The sequence below is a fragment of the Anabrus simplex genome, chromosome 1 (genome assembly GCF_040414725.1).
Source record: "Anabrus simplex isolate iqAnaSimp1 chromosome 1, ASM4041472v1, whole genome shotgun sequence".
Classification (NCBI taxonomy): Eukaryota; Metazoa; Arthropoda; class Insecta; order Orthoptera; family Tettigoniidae; genus Anabrus; species Anabrus simplex.
The window spans coordinates 1164122992-1164148339 of NC_090265.1; the positions used below are offsets into that span (position 1 = coordinate 1164122992).

At 38.1% G+C, this 25348-nt stretch overlaps 1 protein-coding gene across 1 annotated transcript in view; it reads left to right on the plus strand.

Annotated features, from left to right (window-relative positions):
- Positions 1–25348, plus strand: part of RanBP3 (ran-binding protein 3) — a 345810-nt gene that overhangs the window by 175363 nt on the left and 145099 nt on the right. Inside the window, exons 11-13 of the mRNA XM_068225428.1 lie at positions 20228–20305; positions 20386–20520; positions 20608–20760. Of these exons, the coding sequence (XP_068081529.1) occupies positions 20228–20305; positions 20386–20520; positions 20608–20760 (366 nt within the window). The remainder of the gene's footprint in view (positions 1–20227; positions 20306–20385; positions 20521–20607; positions 20761–25348) is intronic.

Genomic DNA, 25348 nt, shown 5'->3' on the forward strand with positions numbered 1-25348 from the left:
CTATCCGGAAGATAAAAATACTTAAATACTGTAATTTAAAAATCGAACAGAATGTTAGTTTTTTTTTTTTTCTGAGATTTCGTTCAGATTCGAATTAGAGTTGAAGAACTGGTGTAAGTGAATGAAGCAATTTTCGACGTCAGGAATAGGGCCTTTGTCCATATTCATGAGCACCTCTATATCTTGTTGTATGTTACTGAAGCTATGCTTTGAATCTTGAATGTGCTGGCCAACTGCCGAGTATCTATTTTATTTTGTAGCATTAACATGTTCCATGTATCTGATTTTGAAGTTCCTCCCTGTTTGACCAATGTATGAGGATTGACAGTTTTGACATAAGAATCTGTAGACTCCTGATTTTTGGTAAATGTTAGTCTTGTTAATTGAGCTGGTATTATATACGATATCCATAATCTGTTGTTAGTTCGATATGTGATTTTGGTGTTGTGTTTCTTCAGAATATTTGTAACAATGTAAATATCTTTGTTGAATGTGAAGGTTGAATAATAATCAGGTTTAGTTTTCTCTCTAGTTATAGTTGAATTTAGGCAATATTTTCGTTTGTTGATAATGCGCTCTATAAATGTATTGTCGTAACTGTTATATTTGGCTGTGAAGTGAATTGTATTCAATTCTTTATTTAGATATACTGTATTAAGTGGTATACTGAATGCCCTGTCTACCATACTGTTGTAGGTAGCATACTTGTGTGTTTTGGGATGAAAAGAATTTTTCTTGATGGTAGTGGCTGTCTGTGTTGGTTTTTTGTAAATTCCATATTCTGTTGATAAAGGAAGTCTGTTTAACGTGAGATCCAGAAAATTTATGCTTCTGTTTTTCTCAGATTCCAGAGTGAACTTTATCTGCGGATCAGTATTGTTTAGATTGTTAAGAGTGGTGGCTGCATCAGTAATTCCTTCGCCAAGGATAACGAGTGTGTCATCCACAAATCTGGCCCAAAATTTTATGTTCGCGAAGTCACTGTTGTTGTTAATTGCTGTATGCTCTAAATGGTCAATATATATCTCAGCTAAAATTCCTGAAGCCGGTGATCCCATAGCTAAGCCGTCCTGTTGGTATATGCAATTATTGAAACTGAAGAAATTATTCTTAACCACTAGTTTCAAGATATCCATGAAATCCTGGATCTCAAGTTTACTGAGGTTGCTATACTTATTTAGATTGTTTTGGATTATAGGAAAAAGTTTCTTAGTATTGATGCTTGGATACATATTTTTTATGTCAAAAGAATACATTGAGTAGAAAGGTTGCATTTCAAAGCCATCTAGTATTTTAACTAACTCAGTGGTGTTTTTCACTGACTTATTTGATAGAAAATAATAGTTCTTTTTTTAAAATTTGTGGATGAATTGTGTTAGCTTATAAAATGGACTTGGCCTATAGTTTATGATGGGGCGTATGGGGACGCCTGTTTTATGGATCTCGGGTAAAGTTTTTGCTATTGGAAGTCCTGGGTTCGTGGTTATTAGTTTCGTCTTCTCTTCTTCTGTGAATAAAAATGATGTAATTTTTAGGGTTGGATCTTTTTTTATCACTGAAAAAGAGCTATTCTTGAAAAATTCTTCAGTTTTTTCAATGTAATCAGTTTTATCCATTATTACTGTCGTGTTCCCCTTATCTGCCCTAGTGACAATAAGATTCAATATTTTTAATTTTCTTTTTGAGATTAATTACCTATTCTCTTTCTACAGAATAATCTTGGTTTCTAATGTTAAGTGGTGGTTTTCTTTTTGACGCATGGATTTTATTCAGTTTTCTCCTTATATCAAGTCTGATCTCATCTTATATTTCCAGGGGCATTTTATTAACAGCTGCTTCTGATTCGATAATTAATTTGGTAGTGGTATTGATCATGTTAGTGTTCGGCCAATTATGTTTCAGACCTTTTTCTAGAATCTTGTTGTCTTGTTCTGTGACTACTGTTCTCGACGAATTTATAACGGGAGGATGAAATTCTACAATCAAGTTGTTTAAATGGTTGTGATTTTTGTTTCTCTTTTTTGTACTCCGGTTTTTTGTCACATTGGCCTTAAGTGTGTTGAGCTTCTTGTCTAATATGAGTTGTTTTTGAGCTAACTCTTCAAACGTTTTACTTTCGATCTCGTCAAGGAAAATGTTCCATTGAGCTTTAGAAAAGAGGCATGCTGCTTCAAGGTGTGCTGCGTATAGTTGGTTATTCAGAAAATATTTCTTCTTATATTAGAATTTAATTTCATTTCTAATCCATATCTTATTAACTTTATGCTGTGTACTCCTGTGTAGAGGCGAATTTGGTGTCTCTTGGTGTTTGCTTTGAAGAAGTTAGGAGTCAGGTTATGTTCTCAGCACTGTTTTAAGAAATTAATGTCTTTGTCTATTTTTGCGGGTTTAAAAAAAAAAAAATTATTTTATTTTAAGGTTCCTATAATGATAGGCCTTGAGTTTTGCCTGGTAAGCTTCGTTATTCAAAGATATGAGCTTCAGTGAAGTTTCCGTATTGAACTGAGATCACAGAGATGAGATATCTATTAGGTTCCACCTATTCAATACTAATTACGTGTTGATGTTACTAATAACTTTTACCTCTGACTGATTTCATATTCATCAGTGTTAAACTTTTTTTATCAGGTATAAATTACATACCAAGTGATTCAAATAAGTTCTCGATGCTCTGATTGACGCAAAGCATGTGTGAATGTTTTAAATGACTTTTTACTTTGGAAGCCTGTCGGAGCCTTCTATTAAACGGATGCACAAAGACTACATATTGAAGAACCTTCTTTTATTCTTTGATTAGTGAGAGACTATATGCATACTTCAATGTGTCACTGCTCCAGATTTAATTATGCCGTTGCTCTTCTGTTATGGCAATTTATCTTAACACATGGTGTGAATGGACGGTTAAAGATTTTTAACCCTTAGCCCTCTTTTTCTTCTGAACACTGCTGTCTCTCCAGCACCATTTAAGAATCTGCTTGCAGAGGGATAACAGGGAGCACATACATATTGACAGCATATTTTTAAAAATCGGCTAAAGCAAACACAAAATAAATATAATACAAGTACAATACAGTATTCAGGTGAAATTTTCAGCATTTTCAAACCTAAAATTATCTCAGACAGTCACTTTTTGTCTGTAATAGTGCATTGTGTGAAACTTCCCAAAACACTCGCCGGGATGTAATCCAGGCTTTTTTTCTGCAGGTATTGCTGAAAAACCACTCTCGCTTACTGTTCATTGCCATATTTAGGATTACGCCTAAAAATGCTTTGAATTCAGGAAAAGTAACATCTATCCATGACCCCCTAATAGACTCACGTGTGAGGGGCGTAACCTTTTGAATGTTTACACTAGCATACCGGTTAGTCTCGCACAATTTCCGACAATAACTCGTCAGTTAAAAGTAATAATTGGAAAATGTCAAGTTCATTCAACCATGCGGTTGTTTATAACCTGACGTACCTGGGAATGAGCTTTTGAAATCCAAGTCAGTGTCGCGGTATTTCCTCCATCCATCAGAAGAGCATAATTCAGCGTAATTTTCTCATTATCGGGATTTTTATCACTCAACTCACCAACGCAGTCTCATTCCGCAATATCTTTCTCACCATTTAATTGAAAATCACTCCCCTATCGCTGAAATCAACGTCACTTTCACCTAAAAGTCTGGCGATTTCTTTCTCACGCTGCTCGAACGACGCCATGTTGCTAAGTAACGTTTGTTTACAAACTCACATGGTCTGCAAAGAATGTGCACAAAGCCTGATTTCAAAGAGATTATAGCTATACATGGCTTCAAATTTTCGTCGAAAGTTTGCAGTACCTTACTGTACCTGTAATTCACGCACGCGTAACCCGACAAAGGAGTTATATAGGGAAGAATGTCATGTTGGGCATTGCCCGACATAGGACCTCTGCGGGATATTCTCGTTGTCGGGCATGGCCCGCCGCGTGAGTGCTAAGGGTTAATGATCATATTTCAATATGTATCCACAATAGTTTTTATTATTATGTCTTTGCTTATATATTTGTGATTCATTTTATGGCTGATGATGACATTATATGTGTCGAAACCAGTCCCAAGTTGAATAAAAGTTATTAGTAACATCAACACGTAATTAGTATTGAATAGGTGGAACCTAATAGATATCTCATCTCTGTAATTTTTACGTTGTTGAAGATTGATCCAAGAAAACTATTGGCAACACTGGCTGCAATAGCATGCTCATTATTCATAATGGCTGCCAGCTGTGAGCATCATGTGGGTAATGCTGTTGCGCTTGAGTCATCAGTGAAATATTTTAAAACTAATAAAAGTTGGGGTAAATTACTTTAAGTAGGAAGTCTGAACAAATTGTTTTGAACGTTTACAGTAGCAGTGAGTTACACGACTCATGATGATGGTGATGATGATGATTAAGAATCCGCTGTGGACTATTGAAGAAGTGGTGAAAAAAATGCACAGCTCTCCGGTGTTTCTACGCACAGTGTTTATAAGGCTCGTGCGGAATTTAAAGGAATTTGTATGTTTTCTTGTAGTACTGTTTCGTATATGCTATCCTGTGGTTGTTTATATATGCCGTGAGTGTTTCTGACGACACTTCTACCTAAAGTCGCTGAAAATTTAGTTTTAAGAAGGTGTCTGAGTTACGGAAACAAGTAATCAAGGAGATAAGGAAAGTGAAACAAAACGTAACTCAACTAAGCTGCATGCCAGATTTATATGGCAGAAAACGTTTGTTCATTCGACTGTTCTTCAGTAGGCCTATGTGTCAGCTCAGTTCGAACTATGCACTCGCCGTAAGTAAAACAGGAAGGGCCGTACACAATATAGGTATAGAATCTTTAGTGTACTCAAAGTAAATAATAATAATAAATAATTTGTACTTTATATTCGTAACTGTCGTCTACCTGCAAAAATGTCATGTGGGGTTCATGAGTTCATTTTTACCTTCTGAATAATGAGGCTACAATATTTAAAACATTCCTGGAAACACTGCATTTTGCAATCCCGCTCAAGGTTGGTTATTAGCTTGATGAACTATTAGAAAGTGCCAATGACAGTCGTTGCACGGGAGCGGAATCCTATACTTATGTTGCCATACAATACGGACATGAAACTAATAGATTACAATAGGTAACCAGTCTGTCACAAGAAGTGAGTACTTTTAAGTCCGGAATAAGGCCAGGTTTGGAATCAAATAAGTTCTTATATTTCAACAATAAATTTTGGAGTTGAATTCGATCCTCATCAGTTCCTACTGCTTGCCTTGACTTTGTTTTAATTAAGTCGAAAGGGTGTGTACCCTTCTTGCCCTCTTCTAAAATTCTATTCATGGCCATAAGTATTTCTTCGGTGGCCTCCAGGTCTTCGGATTCCTCCCCCTCTTCTAAAATTCTATCCATGGCCATAAGTATTTCTTCGGTGGCCTCCAGATCTTCGGATTCCCCCGGAGGTAAGATGTTTAAGTCCTCATAAAAGATACATGGATCATCTAATACCTGAGGGTTGAACATAGCAGTTTCAGAAGAGTTGGCCTTCTTAAAATGAATCAAATTCAGTTCCATGTCAATCATGGCCTGATATGACATTAGGAAGTCAGCTACCAAGCTCGATAGCTTCATTCGCTTAAGTGCGGCCAGTATCTAGTATTTGGGAGATAGTGGGTTCGAACCCCACTGTCGGCAGCCTTGACAATGGTTTTCCGTAGTTTCCCATTTTCACATCAGGCAAATGCTGGGACTGTACCTTAATTAAAGCCATGGTCGCTTCCTTCCCACTCCTAGCCCTTTCCTCTCCTATCATCGCCATAAGAATTATCTGTGTCGGTGCAACATAAAGCAACTTGTGTAAGAAGTCAGCTCACAGAATAATATTGAACTTTATGTTGGACATAGCTAGAAATGTATGAGAAAATTTGGTTTTCCCAATCTCAGTGTCTAAAAATGTCTGCTGCTTGCAGGAAACTGATTTGTTGGGAATAATACCTTTTCACGTGAGATACTGTGAGGATGGGTATATCATTCCTATCTTCCAAATCCCTTAAAAATGAGGTCAAGATCACGCTGATAGTCTAACCAGTATCTATAAGACATTTGACCTGAACATTACAGACTCTAGCTGAAACAGTGGGTAGAGTCAATGATGTCTCGTAGTCAAGTTGATCCATATCATCCAATAGGTCATGTGCCTTTGTCATTCAGGAGTCTACCTGCATGACGATCCACTCTTGACATTGGTCAATTACATCCCCAGGATTCCGGCTATCTCCTGCTAATTCACATCAATTTTTTTTTTTTTGATGGCACCCTGACTGCCCATTACTTGATTGATCTTGTTCTCGTTCCCTGAGCCTTTCTTCTTGATGTTGCAGACTCTTTGCCCCCAAAATATCAGGGTTGGTATTTTGGCTCTGGATCGCTCTTTTCCATTTTCTTTCTCCTGGATGATATTGTATCCTCCATGTATTGTTCTCTTTCCTCTTCTCACCAATCCCTCTGTCCTCTCGACTAACAGAAATCTTGATTTAGTCTCCAGTTCCTTTGGTTATTCACGTAGTGTCTCCTCCTATTATTCTTGTGTAAATATTCCTAATTCCTCATATTTCTGTTTTGGTGAACTGGTGAATGATCATGAGGTGAATTTCTGCCATCAGGGTTCCGCTTCCAGGTTCTCCCTTGGTTGGCTGGTATCCATTCTTCCTCTTTATTTGTTGTGATTTGATGAACTTGGGGCTCCGAACTGCGAGTATAACGAGCTGGTTCCTTCGACTTCATATATAGTTGTCTTAACAAGGCTTTGCCCTGAATAGCACGTTAGAGGCAATCATAATTCGTTGTACATCAGCAGGTAGTTGACGAATGACCTTCACTAGCTCTCGCTCAGCTGGTGGTGAGTCTAACTCCCTGAGTTTCCTCAGCTGGCTCGATAAGAAGTCAGAATATTTAGTAGACGTGGATGACCCATACTTTTAGGCATATAGTTCGGTTTTCAAGTTATGCTGGATGTCACTATTCCAGTACTTTTCCAGGAACACTCTTGAACCCTTCAAAGTCATCGAAAGAGAACCTGAATGCCACAAACCAAGTATGCACTGAATTTTCCAAGTATCGTTCAGTGACTTGGAGCTGCCTCGCAGAAGGGATCTTTGCGTCGCAAAAATAGTCCTGCAATTAATTTATAAAAATTTTACATGTAATTCCGCGAATGTTATTGACCTTTTTTGGATGGTCCTCTTGAAGTCTGATGATATTGACAATTTGTGCCTGACCAGTCGTATTTAATGGAGATGTATTATGGACAATGGGGATACATTGGCCAGATTAGTAGTGTTCTGCTCTAATGTGGTACGAGGAGTTAATGTCTGAGTAGTCTCTGTTATGCATTTCTCTAATAGAGCCTGTTTTTCAAGCAGTGAGTTAATTAGCATACTTGTACTCTCACTCTGGATTTTCAATAAATGCATTTCATAGGCTAATTCCTTAATTCATTCAGTGTATCCCTTCGTGATTCCCTCAGTGTCTGTCTTTGCTTCGACCTTCACCTTTTGGATTTCTTTAACAAGAGTCAATTTTATGGACTTCAGGTCTTGTTAATTTCCCTCGAGTGCCTCATAATAATACTCAAGCCTTTCTGAGTTACTGTCTTGGACTGTTTTTATTTCCTCATGAATGCCCTTTTCAACTTGTTTAAGGTTTTCATTGAGTCCAGTAAACTTCTTTGCCCAAGCCGACTTCGCTGCTGCCAAATCCGAGATATTATAATCTATTTTGTCCTCTACGTTCTGGAACGATTGCTCGACTTCAGACTTATACTTATCTAGCCCGAACATGATGTTTTGCTGAACGTGCGCTAATCCTTCGCTGAATTCATTAGACATTTCAGCCATCGGTTTGGTGATGTTTTCCTTTACCTCACCTTTCATATACGCAAAATCATGTTTTACTACCACAAGGTCACTCTGCACTGAGGCTAACCTGTCACTAAGAAGTTTAATGTCACAGTCTGATGTTTTCATTGGTTTGTTGTTGAATGTCATTTAGCTTCACATTGAGAGTCTCACCAAGTTTGTCACTAAGCGATTTTTCTAAATTTATCTGATTGGTATTGGTATTAAGAGTATTAAGAGTATCACTAAATTCTTTGCAAAGTGTTTGTCTTATATTGTCCTGGCTAGCATTAAGATTATCACTAAGGGTTTTCTCAAAATTTGCTTGTAGGGTGGCCATAGCCTCCCGGTTTCTCCTTTCCATCTCTACCAACATATGTTGAAGTCCTTCTGTTTAACAAATATTTATAATTGAATGGCTGTACTAGCTTGAGAGGGATTCCGTCAGGACGCGGGAATATCAAAAGTCAAACCAATCCAATAGCAAAAGCGATACTTTGTTAACCCTGTGAAAATTTAATTTACCGGAACACCGCTCATGAATATTTACCTAATTGAATTTAAAATTTTAAATTTCTTAGTTAACAGTGAGCATTTTATCTTCTTCATAAACCAGAAATGCTCATTTTAAAACGCGTGCTTATGTCAACCACAAAAATTTGGGCGAATAAATATTACAGAATCAACTTAAATTAAATGTTTGTCCGATCTTGTTAATGTCATAAACACTGAACAGCACAAGATCAAATCCTAGGTTCGGAAAGCCATTTAAAAACTAACAAGTAGCCTTTAAATCGAGCCCCACATTCGGATAAGCCATTTTAAATGCCCCCTTTTTCCCGGTCTAGCTCAGCCAGTGGACAAGAGATCCCAAGGGGGACCATTCGCTCACAGGCTGACCTTCTATTAGAGGCATTTAAAAGGGATAGGATTTGCGACCATATGAAAGGTCAAATTTAAAACACAATTTTTGACATTTACTCCATTAGCACTCATAAGAAAACAAGTCATAAAATATTCTTGCTGCCTTTCAAAATTATAATTTACACGGTGTTGACATGATCTGATTGTACAAACAAAACTGATTTAATTCTTCATCTGCTTAGGCAGAAGGTTATGCTCTAGAAAGATAACAAACCAAAATTAGGCCTTCATTGGCTCCTTCCTCTGTTCCAAAATTAATTCAAAATTTCACTTAAACACGTGGTGAATAACTTATTTACACTTCCATTCAAGAATTATTTACATTATCTCAAGTTTAGGTTATATTAGCTTCTTCAATTTATGAGAATGTTTCAGATAGTCGTGTGTCATAATTCAATTACTCAATTAATTACCTTTAACACTGGGATTATTAACCTGTCTAATTAATGCAAATTGCATCGCCACATGACGTTAAGATCAATGTTGAGTCTTAAAACAATACCCCAGTTTGACTAGCCTTGAATTCCTTCATTCAAATTTTATTTCTGTTGTCACATGATCATGATATAGAATTAATGAACATGAAATAAAACACTCAAATTTTGACACCTATTGTCCTGGAATTAGACACCTCTGATCTAGTTTTACAAGCATATTAGCTTTCTGCATCAGCGATTCATTGAACTATAGAGTTGTCGTATTATTAACTCCTTGAATCATTTAATTATTTAATCATTAATTGTTTAGTCATTGCTTTTGCCTTCAAACTATATGATCTTATTCATCTTAATTCCACCCATAAAAACCTAAATCTTATCATTAAGTTAACGTGATTTCAATAAACACTTCCACAGCAAAATAGATTGACAAATGACAACGCTGAAATAATCTGGATTATCGTGATGAACACATGACCAGATTAAAGCACATTGTTCACAATTTATATCTGAAAAATATTACTAACTATGCCATTCACACAAATCATTCACACATTGGGTACACAAAATTTTATCTACATTATTTATAGTCAAATCCTGGGCATATACTTATTATTTCATGACTTTTATTCATGATCAAAGTCAGTTGAATCAAATAGATGATCTTAGGTTCGTTAAACATGCTCGACTTAACATGTGGTACATGATTGAATTAGAGTTATCACTTTCTCAGAATGTATTAGTTGCATACGATGACGATCAATTAGAATTAAAGATTACTATCCGAAGGTCTGACAGAAAACAATAATCAGTACCGTCAGGTGGGTTATCATCTCAAATTGCTAACACATGGTCGGTAAGAATCACTTAACTTATTATTATCCTTACACATAAGAAATGTGACTAAAACATGCTCCAACGTTACAATAAGATGCTGTGTTCCCCACACACAAGCTTCAAAATCACTATAATTTCATCCTACAGGATCACCAATATTCCAGGCAAATTCATAACATAGAGCACGCCAAATATCATTTCAAAGATTAATCAATTACTATTTATTGCTTAGGCCATTAATTTAATGTTTAACCCGATCTTGTATCTTGAATTTATTATTATTATTATTATTATTATTATTATTATTATTATTAATGATTATCAAGTCTCATCAACAATCTTAAAATGAATCTACAACCAGATGATACAATCCTAACTAATTGTCAGATGATGCATAGATGAGAGACAATTAAATTCTAATAAAATGGAACCACATCCAATTCCATCTCACAGTATCTCAAAGTGTTACAATTGTAAGTTAAATCCAGTATTAATCAAGAGGTCAATTATTCTTAAGTATGATTTAAATATGGGCATAAAATTGAAAAATCATTCAGATGATGTACTACATTAAACTACACTGATAGAGTTAAAAATCTCGGTCACACATGTAACAAGTGTATCTTGTTCCTACTATGATTACCGGGCGAGTTGGCCGTGCGTGTAGAGGCGCGCGGCTGTGAGCTTGCATCCGGGAGATAGTAGGTTCGAATCCCACTATCGGCAGCCCTGAAAATGGTTTTCCGTGGTTTCCCATTTTCACACCAGGCAAATGCTGGGGCTGTACCTTAATTAAGGCCACGGCCGCTTCCTTCCAACTCCTAGGCCTTTCCTATCCTATCGTCGCCATAAGACCTATCTGTGTCGGTGCGACGTAAAGCCCCTAGGAAAAAAAAAACCTACTATGATTGGAAGTGTGAAATATGACTAAATACTGCAAAATTAATAGAACTACTGGCTAAAGAAGATAAATCATCGAGTTTCTACACAGGTGACGGATAGAATTCACAAAAAATGGTACTTAAATTTTAGGATGGGTTCGATTCCTGACCGACGTCTTCAATATTCCAGCGCGTCCATCACTTTCACCCTCCTGATACTAGAATCGCCTTACATGCTTAGCAATTCATGATGGCAGGGAAGTTGACATCCCACGATGAAGGTGATGTTCCTCTTGACTTTGTAGAGTGCATCTTGAAGTTGGTGACGATATCTGGTGGATTGTAGTTTTCTTCACGTGCAAGGTTGAAATGAGCTCTAATTGGCACAATAAATGTTAGAAGGTGCACGAACCAGACGAAACTCTAACCGAGTTGTTTATTATCACACTTAACTTAGATTCGATGCTTGTGGATCTATCCACATGGCAATATTCCGTTAGAGTAAATTAATAACCAAAATAGTAGAGCGAGCTGATGTCCGTAAAATTAGGGTAGAATGAGCATCGCAGAATAAGACGTGGTCCAAGCAGAAAATCTGTTAGCAGATTTATAGCCTCCAGCTCGGAGGTGTGTGTTTTATTGTAGCAGGTTATTGGTTCACACTGGACTACATTTATTGGCTGGGACTATTCCAGAACTTCGTGGAGAGCAATCGGGTGTGCACAGGCACAGAGCTTACCCTTCAGATATCCAGTTTGTCACGTGATTCTCTTGCTGCCTTGATCAAAAGGTGGGCGAGCCGATCAATACATTTGCCTCACTGAAACTTGTCAAGCCACTTATTACACGCTGGCACAGCTCGCCAATAATAAAATCTAGCCCTTGTCTTACAATAAAATAACTGATGCTGGCAATAAATACATGCTAATTAATCACCAAATTTGATGGGTACAATACTAACACTATGAAATACAATAAGTTCTCTGCTATGAGTATACACATGGCAGATTTTAGTAATTCTTTTTCTACATTAAGTCAAGATCTCAGTATTTTACATATTTAAAATTGAGCATCTTCATTCACATAGATCAGAGGTTCAATCCCATGGGAAATCTGAATGAAATTTCTGAAAAACCTATCATTTTATTTGATGAGTTATTTAAAGTCATTAAAAAACAACGTAACACCCATAACGTAAGAAAGGGTCTGTCCCCTAACTTGTCAAGCTTCGACATGGCCCCACGTACTCCAGTCCCTCCCTCTGTGGCCTCTCCAGCTGGCATTGACAAGGCTGCTTCCCAGCCAGAGCGTTCATGTAGTACGCAGAAAACTATTTGCATACAAACACGGCTACAGATAGCCTTTGAACATCCAATGGGGCCAGCAGGTAGTAAGTTGTCAGTGAAGTCTGTAGATTTTCTTTATTAAACCCTCCCATTTTATTTTAATTAATTGTTGCTTTTCCTTGTCTTTTAGCCATTCCACAAGTTTTGTATCCTATATCTACATTTGCCTTTTTTTCTTGGCAAGAATTCTCAAGTTTCATATTTCCTGTTAGAAATCCACTACAAACAAGAGAAATTTCCGCACTATGCGCTTTGTTATTGCCCCACCTCATGGATGTTTGTTTCATGTGTTGGTAAATGAAAAATGATTCACTTGAACATTTTAATCCATCAAGATATAGTGCCACCACACAACGGTGAATGTTTTAAAGATTTTTATGTGGATTGTTGTTGCAACTGTGAACCTAATGTTTTTATGACTAGATAGACATGTTAATCCATTCATTGAATTTTGTTGGTTTGGTTAATCTACGGTGTATCAAATGGATTAAATACTTGATATCCAGCAGAGAAGTTACGATATTCCTCATTTAACACTGTAATGTTTTAATTGTAAATGTTTTAATTGTAAATGTTTTAGTCTTTTATAATATATAGTAGCTGAAGATGTCCAACATGGATGAAACTCATAACTTTTAACAGGTGATTCTTCTCTGATCAAATGAAGTATTCAATAGGTGGATCTATGAATTTTAATGTATGTGTACTCAAAGTACATGTTGATAATATCGAAGGAATGTAAAGAATGGGAAGGTTATATATTTATATTTTTAATTATATTGCAAATCAACTGAATTATTAATAATTGTTTTATTGTAAAATTTGTAGTTCTTATTGAGAAAATTGTGTATATATTTGGATAATTTATATGTTGGGCTGTTCTTGGAATTGATAATCGGTCTAATAGTAATATTGGTTTTATGAATTTTAGGATTAGTATGGGCTGTAGGAAGTCTTCGGTTCTACCATCCCAATAAAAGAAACTATTATTCAGTTAAACAACAATTTACGAAAACATAGTCATTTGAGTACCTTAGAAATTAACGAGTTGATTAACATTTTAAAATTTGCCTTAAATAATAACTACTTCACATTTAACAATGAAATTTACCAATAAAATGGACTTCCCATGGGTGCACCAGCATCAGGAATCCTAGAAGAAATGGATAAGGGCAATCTTGAATACAAAAAAATCACCAGCAAAATGAATGGTATATTTTTCTGGATACGTTTTGTCGACAATATTTTTACCATTATACCATTCCTGACCCAGTCGAATGACTGGAAACAGGCTGTGGAGTTTCATTTACATTGATGAACAAATCACTGACAGTACCACTTTTTAAATTCCAGGTCTCTTAATATCTCCCTTAGAATTTAAAAACCATCTTTAGGATTCACCAGATTTTCATCAGGTAATACACTGAGTCTTGTTTAGGCAAGTTTTGCTTTCTTCGTATAATTACACTGGGTACTAACATTCTTATGTATGTATTCTGGACTTTTGTGGTCACCTCCACTGCAGAATAGATGAAATGAAATGGTGTATGGCTTTTATTGCCAGGAGATCCCTGGACGGGTTCAGCTCGCCAGGTGCAGGTCTTTTGATTTGACGCCCGTAGGCGACCTGTGTGTCACGTCGTGATGAGGATGAAATGATGATGAAGACAACACATACACCCAGCCCCCGTGCCAGGGAAATTAACCAATGATGGTTAAAATTCCCAACCCTGCCAGGAATCGAACCCTGGACCCCTGTGACCAAAGGCCAGCACACTAACCATTTAGCCATGGATCCGGACTGCAGAATTGATGATTTATTTGTAATAAATCTTACCACTACTTTACACTACTGCCTTTGCAATTGAAGACTGTAGGGGTAAATGATGATAAGTGCCATTTTCCTTTCTTTTCAGGAGAGCAGTTTTGAAGTTCAAAATGCCCTCAGATAAAACCTATAATCTAATATGTTGTCTATTTTGGCTTCATGTTAGTTATGTATTGTTGTAGTAAAGAATATTTTTTCTTGGCTGCATCATGAGCTATACTGTCACTTTATTGGAACAACGTCTGTGACGTACCAGCTTCTTTCCTAGCCAAGTATTGAATTCTAGTACATCTTATCATTTAACTTTATTTAGCCTTGTTTTTGTCAAACATTGTGGAGTTGGGGCGTTATAAAAAAGGAACTTACTAACATAATTTATTTTCTATACTTCTAAAAAAAAAGAAAAGCGCAGCCAAACCCCACAATATTTAGACCAAATATGCCAATCCATTTTCAGTGCAACTGCAGAATTTTTTAAAGAAAAGTTTTCATTAAAAAGAAATAGGCGAGTTGGCCATGCGGTTAGGGGCACGCAGCTGTTAGTTTGCATCCAGGAGATAGTGGGTTCAAACCCCACTGTTGGCAGCTCTGAAGATGGTTTGCCATGGTTTCCCATTTTCACACCTGGCAAATGCTGGGCTGTACCTTTATTAAGGCCACGGCCGCTTCCTTCCCATGCCTAGCCCTTTTCTATCCTAATATCGCCATAAGACCTATCTGTGTCAGTGCGACTTAAAGAAGGTTGTAAAAAATGTCATTAAAATATATTGATCTTTAAAAGGTAGACTACTATTCATGCTATATTGTAAAATGAGTAATTCATGCCTTAATAAAACTGGTAGTAAAAGAAAAATGCTTGCAAATTATTTTAAAATTGGCTGTAATTTTTAAAATTGTTTATTTAAAAAAATCCTTTTGAAGTGAAATCTTCACTCAATTCTTATCAAAGTGATATTAATGCAAACTAGTTAAAGTGAACTACGAACACCCCCCCAACACACACACACACACACACACACACACACACACACACACACACACACACACACACACACACACACACACACACACACACACACACACACACACACACACACACACACACACACACACACACACACACACACACACACACACACACACACACACACACACACACACACACACACACACACACACACACACACACACACACACACACACACACACACACACACACACACACACACACACACACACACACACACACACACACACACACACACACACACACACACACACACACACACACACACACACACACACACACACACACACACACACACACACACACACACACACACACACACACTCTCTCTCTCTCTCTCTCTCTCTCTCTCTCTCTCTCTCTCTCTCTCTCTCTCTCTCTCTCTCTCAGTTACTTTTAATAATATGCACTCACCCATTCCCGTTCTGAATATCATGTTCTCCTATCATATCAGATATTAAATTATTAGTTATTGCATATCCTTTATCTAGTCTAATGTTATTACTGATGAAAACTGTGACAGTGAATACATTTTAACAATGACACCCTGATGTATCCACAAAGACGTACATGAAATGCTGTCAATTGTGTACACTGTTTTATTTACAAGTTATTAACACATATTCTACACACATGAATGAACTGCCATCTTGACAAACATTTGACTACTACAGTAGCATGTCACAACCAATTACCAACATAACAGACTCACATACTTGACTTCAAACATTCGGCTAACATGACTTCCACACAAGTCTCATTAAAACAACTCCACCCTTAAGACTGCATCTTTATGTACGTTGCCTGGCCAGGCTTCTAGAAGAATATGACAGAGCATGTTTTCTCATGATTTTGAGAGTCTTCAATAGCCTATTTACAATGTAAGGAAGTTTCTACACAATTCTAGTCGCACATTCCGTTGTTCTGGACTTATTACAGTGTGTTGCACAATGTTGCATTGGATTATACACTGACTTAGCAGATATCATGGGATAGTCACCTAATAGCGTGTGGGGCCTCCTCTGGCCCTGCGAACTGCAGTGAGACGCCGTGGAAGTGAGTCGACAAATCCCCGGTAGTCCTCTGGACGCAGCTGACACCAAATCGTTGGCAGAGCGACCGCCAATGCTGGTCTTTTCGTGGGTGCAGGATCCATGGCACGGAGCCTGCGTTCCAGGACATCCCAGATATGCTCAATAGGGTTCATATCGGGGCTCCTGGGTGGCCATGGCAGTCGTTGGACCTCTGTTGCATGTTCCTGGAACCATTCCCGGGCGACATGGAAGCGATGTGGCAGCGCGTTATCAGCTTGAAACACCGCAGAACCGTCTGGGCGCTGGAAGGCCAAAAATGGGTGGAGATGGTCTCCGAGCAGCTCAACGTACCACGTACCATTCAAAGTCTCTTCCCGAACAACTAGGGAGCCCATTCCATACCAGGAAAATGCACCCCAGACCATAACAGAGACACCAGCGCCCTAGACATCACCTTCGAGGCAGGCGGGATCCATCGCTTCATGTGGTCTGCGCCGTACACAGTGCCTCCCATCGGCATGGTGCAGTTGAAATCGTGATTCGTCCGACCATATCACGTTATGCCATTGTTCCAGTGTCCATCCCTGGTGACTGGTGACTGGCGACAAATGCGCGTCGTTATGCCCAATGACGTTGGGTTAACAGTGGCACCCGCGTGCGGCGCCGGCTCCCATACCCCATAGAACCCATGTTCCTACGGATTGTCCACTGGGAGACATGTCTAATATGGCCTGTGTTGAATTGAGCCGTGATTTGTTGCATGGTTGCCAGTCTGTCACTATTGACAATCCGTCTCGGGTGTCGCCTGTCATGGTCATCGAGGGTGGCTGGACGGCCGGTCGTTCGTCTGTTGTGGACGGTGACACCCGCATTCAACCACTCACGATACACCCTGGACACTGTTAATCGTGTGGTCTCCTGTACAACTGCCGCTGGCACAGGGGGCGTGTGGTGCGCAGACAACACACCTGCGCATCAGTGCTCCGCTATCCCATGACATTTGCTCATTCAGTGTACATCATATATACAGGTATTAATAAATTATATACTATTAATAATGTGTTCTTACATTAAATAAACTCATATAAATATATATACAGCAAATGTTTCATGACATAACCTCACAAATAATATGATCATATTTTTACCAAATAAAGTTCGTACACAACTATGTAAATCATAACAATACTAATATTAATAGATGTAAACAACTTCATGGTCACACCTCACACAAGTCATTAATAATAATAATAATAATAATAATAATAATAATAATAATAATAATAATAGTAATGGTAATTCAAGCTCGATTTTTGCATTATTTACCATGGGTTAAAGAATATTGTTTCCAAGTTATACTAGTCTATTACATTTGCATCAACCCTCCAATACCCTTCTATAGATGAAAGAGAAAAGATAGTCACTACCTCCAGGCTCTCTCATCTACATTTTGGAGTCTGTTCTTATACATATAAATTATTAATTAAAGTGGTGAGTTAATAATAATAATATGTAAATATAATATACACGCAAATAACAATAATTATAAAAATCGAATTTACAATCACTTATATCTGATACATTTTACCACACAAGTTCTGTATTAAATTGATGTAATACGTGAGAAGTAGCGAACAGTGGACAGTAAGCAGGTTCAGGATATAGAAAGAGAATGGGTGGCATACAGTAATAGCAACAGCAAGGGAATGCCTAGGAACAACTGTGTGTAAAGATGGGAAAAAGTGAGAGCAGTTTGTAAACGTAAAAAGAAGGCTTATAAGAAATGGCTCCAAACAAGGGCTTATGCAGACAGGGAATTGTACAGAGTGAAACAAATAGTTGCTGAATCCAAAAAGAAGTCTTGGGAAGATTTTGAATATAACGCGGAAACCTTTCTGGACAGTAATAAAAAATCTTAGGAAGGGAGGGGAAAAGGAAATGTAGATTTTTTTGGGGTAATTCACCGAACTCGTAGATCCCAGGGAAAAACTGCACAGGTGGAGGGAATATTTTGAAAATCTTCTCAGCGTAAAAGGAAATCTTTCTGGTGGTGTCGCAAACAATGGAACTCATGAAAAGGAGGAAAATTATGTTGCTGAAATTGTGCTTGAGGAAGTGGAAAGGATGGTAAATAAGCTCCATTGTCATAAAGCAGCAGGAATAGATGAAATTGGACCTGAAATGGTAAACTATAGTGGGAAGGCAGGGATGAAATGGCTTCATAGAATAATAAGATTAGCATAGAGTGTTGGTAAGGTACATTCATATTGGACAGAAGCAGTAATTGCACCTATCTATAAACAAGGGAACAGGAAGGATTGTAACAATTATCAAGATATCTCATAGATTAGTATACCAGGCAAAGTATTCACTGGCATCTTGGTTTCAGACCACAGAGGGGCTGTCAAGATCATGTGACAGGTTATCGAGGGAAAAGATGTTCATCATACTGGGGGACTATGGGATCAAGGGTGGATTATTAAAATCAATGAAAAGCATTTATGCTGACAATTGGGCTGCAGTGAGAATTGATGGTAGAATGAGTTCTTGGTTCAGGGTACTTGCAGGGGTTAGATAAGGCTGTAATCTTTCACCTTTGTTGTTCTTAGTTTACATGGATCATCTGCTGAAAGGTATAAAGTGGCGGGAAGGGATTCAGTTAGGTGGAAATGTAGTAAGCAGCCTGGCCTATGCTGACGACTTGGTCTTAATGGCAGTTTGTACCGAAAGCCTGCAGTCGAATATCTTGGAACTTGAAAAAAGTGCAATGAGTATGGTATGAGAATTAGCCTTTCGAAGACTAAATTGAAGTCAGTAGGTAAGAAATCCAAGAGAATTGAATGTCAGATTGGTGATGGATAGAAACCTGGAACAGGTAGATAATTTCAAGTATTTAGGATGTGTGTTCTCCCAGGATGGTAATGTAGTAAGTGAGATTGAATCAAGGTACAGGAAAGCTAATGGAGTGAGCTCGCAGTTGTGATCAACAGTATTCTGTAAGAAGGAAGTCAGCTCCTGGACGAAACTATCTTTACATCAGTCTGTTTTCATACCAAATTTGCTTTACGGGAGCAAAAGCTGGGTGGGCTCAGGTTATCTTATTCATAAGTTATAAGTAACAGAGATGAAAGTAGCGAGAATGATTGCTGGTACATACAGTTGGGTACTATGGCAGTATGGTACTCGGATTTAGGAGATAAAGGCTAAGTTAGGAATGAACTCGATAGATGAAGCTATATGCTTAAACTGACTTTGATGGTGGTGTCGTGAGGTGAATGGAGGAGGATAGGTTACCTAGGAGAATAATGGACTCTGTTATGGAGGGTAAGAGAAGTAGAGGGAAACCAAGACGACAGTTTTTAGACTCAGTTTCTAACGATTTAAAGATAAGGGGTATATAAGTAAACGAAGCCACAGCACTAGTTGCAAATGGAGGATTGTGGCGACATATAGTAAATTCACAGAGGCTTGCAGACTGAACGCTGAAAGGCATAATGGTTTATAATGATGTATGTATGTTATTTACATGTTTTAGATAGTAGTTATATTTCCAGGGATATTTGGAACCAGAATAGCACTCCCTCTTTGGTGCTGGTGATAATGGCGGGGTTTCTGATCTCACAGTTGCTTTTGGAATCCATCCATTATGTCTTTTTCCTCTAATTAGGCCATGAATTAATCATCATCATCATCATCATCATCATCATCATCCACTCTGACCATAAGAAGATCTCTACTGCAGCTCGCCATGTTGTCTACAACTCAAAGCTTGCCAATATCACAGATTATTAATTCCCTCCCTTCATGTCAGAGATCTCCAAGGTGGAAACTATACCCGTCTAATACAAGCCTGGAACCTCAGCTTCCTAACGGAATGAAACAGCCAGAGACATCTATTAGTAGAAACGTTGAAACACTAGGAGATCTCTACATCAGTTCAGTCGACTCCTGCACTTTTCACCTGATATGATATTATACAAATCACCCAAATACAAGGTTTTAGTTTTCTGTTGTATGTTACAGTGTTTTGGATCAAATGTGACAACTAATGGGACATCAGAAATGCTCTTCACATCAGTGATTTGCAAGGATCAAAATAATGTAAGTTTGATTTAGTTTTTATTCTAACTTGCCATGTGTGTTGAAAATCTTTGTCATTGTCTTGTACTCTTTAAACACAGGAAGAGTCAAGTGAACGTCCCAGTAAAAGTCTAAGTGAAGCAGCTCGAGAATATGAAGAAGCTAGGGCTGTGAAACGGAAGTTTGAGGAGGTAGCAGTAGTTACCGGAGAGGAAGGGGAAGTAAACATTTTACAGGTAATGCTTTAAAAGTATATATATATTTCAGTCACTGCTATTTAGTGTCATTTTAATTGATTTTTACTTCTAATTTTTATTTGGCAGATAAATTGCAAGCTATTTGCTTATGACAAGGGCAACTGGTTAGAACGTGGTCGGGGGACTCTCAGAGTCAATGATTTTGACGGTCCTGAAGGAATGCAGTCACGAGTTGTTATCCGTGCTACGGGAAGTCTCAGAGTTGTCCTCAACACCTTGGTAAGTTCGCACCTGGTGTATATGATTTAAATAAGCCACTAAATTCTGCATAACTAATGAGGAGAACCCATAGGTTTCAGTCACAGTGAAGATTTGAACTTTGCCAGTTGGAACATGGGTTTTACCTGCCAACTCTTCTGATTTAGGTGGGAGATTCCCAATTTTCCACAGTTTTCCCTGCCGCCTGGTCATTCCATTATTCCTCCCAATTTTACCATATTTTTGGTGAACTTCAAACATTGGTTTTAAAATCCCAACTTTTCAGTTTTGTATGGCAGTGGCTGGAAGTTCTTTGCTCATTGGCCACTTTCAAATAAAATATCAATGTTTACTAATAATATGAGAAATGTGCACCTGAATATTGCAATGTGCAAATCAATTGTCAATCTCTCTTGACCAGGCGAGTTGGCCATGCAGTTACGGGCGCGCAGCTGTGTGCTCAGATCCGGGAGATAGTGGGTTTGAACCCCACTGTCAGCTGCTCTGAATATGGTTTTCCGTGGTTTCCCATTTTCACACCAGCCAAATGCTGGGGCTGTACCTTAATTAAGGCCACGGCCGCTTCCTTCCCATTCGTGGGCCGTTCCTGTCTCATCGTCGCCATAAGACCTATCTGCGTCAGTGCGACGTAAAGCAATTAGAAAGAAAAAATCCGTCTTGTTCTCACGCTATGTTCATGTTCGTTCAAATTATTCTATTGCCGAGTGTTTTGTTACATATTTGTCTTCTGTGGTGTTGTGTTCTATTTGGTTTGGATGTGCGTGTATTTAAGTTAATTCATGTATATCCAGTATTTATTGGTTTTTATAGTAGGCTGAATTTTATTTGGGTACCTGACTTTCTGAAAGGGTTTGTTTTCATGTAAGTGGTTCTTTATCGATTATAATGCAATATTTTTGTCATATTGTTGTCTCCACTATGGCCAAAAAATACAAATCTGTTTTCTTGAAACAGATGAAACAGATTTTGGAACAGTTTGGGACCATTATTGAGCGTAGGAAAGGTCTATTTTGCATTATGTACTGTTTGTCAAAGTGATATTTCTGTATCACATGGTGGTTAGCACCTGGAAACAAAGAAAAACAGAGAAAACGTCATGTGTGTAGATCATCATTTCCTCTTTTCCAGCTGACACCGATTAGGGACAAATATGGTTCCTCTCCACTTCGTCCTGTGTCTCTGTCATTCCTTATCCAGCACTGTGTTCCAGTCCAGGTTCTGTTTTCCTATGCTATTCTTTAGAGTCCACGCATCGTATCCTGGTCTTCCTCTTCCTCTCTTCCCTGTCGTCTGTCTTTCCAGTGTTGTCGCGGCAGTCTTTCTTCCTTCATCGGCTTCACATGTCCAACCATCTCAATCTGTTCTGTTCCAGTTTGTCCTTGAGAGCTGGCCTTTGGTCCAGGGTTAGTTTCCTGGCTGGGTCTGGGGTTTTAACCTTCATTGGTTACTTCCGATGGGTCGGGAACCGGGTTTGTGTGCCGTTTTCATCATAGGTAGGGCCCCATTCTCGTAAATGCAACTCTGAAAGACTTGCACCAGGCCTCTTTGGGGACCACACCCCATTAATTGCACATTTACCTTTCTTTTGTATGTCTTCCTTACTCTATCCCTCCTTGTGTTCTGTACCATACTCCTCAGGAATTTCATTTCAGCTACCTGTACTCTTCTCTCATCTCTCTGAGTCATTGTCCAGGTTTCTGCTACATATTCCATTATTTAGAGACCGTTTAAAGGTAAAAATATTCATTAAAAATGACCAGAAAGGGGAAAATATTCATTTAAAAAGACCAAAAAAAGGGGGAAATATTCATTAAGAAAAAGGGGTTATTTAAAAAAAGGGAACTGGTAAAGTGATTAAAGGAAAATAAAAAGGTATGCATAATCAATTAATCACTTCTAATGTAACTTTACTGCATAAAGAATGGTATTTAATCAATTACATGTTTAACATTCAGTATGTTAAGGATATAGGCCTAGTTTCTTTTATGTAGTGTCCTTGTGTTACAGTGTTTATTGCATTAAGAACGAATTGAATCTGATGACATTTAACATTTTGAAATGTTTGAAGGTCAAATTTTGTCTCTTTGAATTTAAAATATCTTTATACAAAGAAAATGAACACTCAACATCAACAGAGACCAGTGGGGAATACTTGGTCTTTAATCTAAACTCTAAATCAGTGCACTTCACTAGTTTTTCAATATCTGGATTCTTTGATAAGCTTGCCATACGTTTTTCTTTTGCAAATCTCTCAAGCATATTGTCGGTTCTTTCAACCACACTCCATTGCACCTCCTTGGATAAGCACTGCCCTTCTAATTGCAAGATAGCAGCAGGAAGAAACTTCAACGTATTCACTGCATACAGCTCTGTCTCCAAATTTGAGTGACTCAGCAGGTCCTTCGCTCATCCCACAGCTGCATATTCAACATTTTCCAAAGACAGTATAAATTTCTTTATCTTAGTGAAATGTTCACAAAGGAAAACAGCCCATGAAATCCATGTCCCCCATCTAGCTATGATGGGAAACTTAGGCAGTAGTAGGCCTGTAACTTCCTTGTAAAAATGTGTGCTACTTGGAGCTTTAATCAATGTCTTCTGAAGCATTAGTAGCATGGGCAATACAAGTTGTATGGTGGAGATTAGAATACATAGGCTTCAATGGTGTAAATGCTGAGACCTGTATGATGCTTGGTCCGTAAGAACTTGCCATACTTTGTTGTACTGTATTCCTGATGGCCAGAATTTAAAACAACAGTCATTGAAACTCTGCATTATAGATGTAGAGTTGACTTTTTCCAATTCGTGCATGGCAACCAACATCGGTTTTCATGGATCTCCTGTCAATGGCATCACAAGAATGTTTAGAACAGCTCTTGGAAGTGAATCGGTTGCTTCATCCAAAATGAAGCAAACTGGATGGTCTCCAAGAACCTCCTTAACTTCTTGTACATTAGCTTCATAAATTGGTTGTAGATAACTCTTTCTCAGGACAGTGCGTTGTGTGTATTTCTCCAAGAAAAACTCTTCATTGCTGGGTTATTTACCTTATTTAAAGGAATTCCGCATTTAACAAAGGTAATTGTGAGGTCAGTGAAAAGAAAAAGTTTCGTTCCCTTTTTTGTTCGGCCTTCTGAAGATATTTCTGGAGAAATGACCATTTTGAAACTTTTGCATGAATAGCTTTGTTGAGATGCTGAATTATTCTGTCCTTTATAAGTGTTCCATCTACTTTAATATCAATATCACATAGAGAACATCGAATAATGGTACCATCCGTCTTTGAAACTGCTTACCGCACTTCACATTTTACTGCTAAAAGACGACTTTGCCATCACTATTACAAGCTACTGCTCTTTCCTGCTGCCACTTAGCGGTGCGTGCTATTCTCTATGACTGTGCTTCTGCTACTGAAGCGAGCAAGCGACTGTAACTGCTTCACACATTCTGGAGGGGATGAGACGAGTCCAACAACACCTGCGGGTGGGGTGAGGGGATGCAGTGGGCAAGCTCAACTCTGGGGTGAGTTTGGTATAGAACCCGTGTTAATTCTTTCTCCCCTTTCACTGCATCAGTATTTTGTGCAGGTATTTTCCGTCAAAGTGAAATAAATTCTGGAGGTTTTTGCCGTACATTCTTAAAAGAAGGGAAAATAAGGTTAAATGGAGGAGAAAAAGGGAACACTGGCTAAGAAAAGGGAAAAAAGGGAAGTTAAAACACAGCAGTCTTGAGTTTTAAATAAAGTTTTTACCCATAGTATCGATTATTTCTTGTTCCCAATTAAATAAAGAAAAAAGGTATTCCCTTTAAAATCCGATCTCTGTTCATTAGGGTATCGTAATATCCCGTGTACATTACTTCTCTAGCCTTCATTGCTACATCTTTATTCCATATTAATCTCCGTACTGGGTGGCAAGTTGTATCCTTCTACTAATTTCTATATCCAGTCTTCCTTTTTCTGTCATTTCACTTCCCAAGTATTTGAAGTGTTCTACTATTTCCAGTGCCTTGTCTCCAATTTTAATAGCTCCTTTCCCTTTTCTACTTCCTCTACTCATCACCATTGTCTTACCATCGTCTTCTGCTATGCACTACGCGCCTTTCCTCTCCGGTTGAGAGCGTGAACATTGAACTAGTGTGCAATTTCTCCACTAACATCTCGGAGCTACTAGAATGTCGGTTGGTCGGCCAGCGCGCTGGCAGACACTACTGTACTTTCTTCTTCCCCATTGTGCATGGTCTTTACTAAAATTGATGTCCTGACGTTTTGAGGAATGTGACACTGGTCAAAGGCTAGGAAAGGAGGTCGGTCTTGATTGGTAGGGTGGGGAATCTGTGACTTCAGTACTTTTCCTTTGGATAGTCATCTTATCATTTGTCATGTAAGTTATCTGTAACCAATCTGAAAATTACGAAACCAATAGTTTCAACCTGTTTAACTGACAGTGTCATATTGTACACTTGGACAACAGACAGCCTCTTCGAAGTTTGTTAGAGGTTGATATGCCACATGTAAGGAAGCATAATAAACTATTGGCTCTCTGTTGAAATAATAATGCCAGAACTGTCTACATTTCGACTGGCCGCG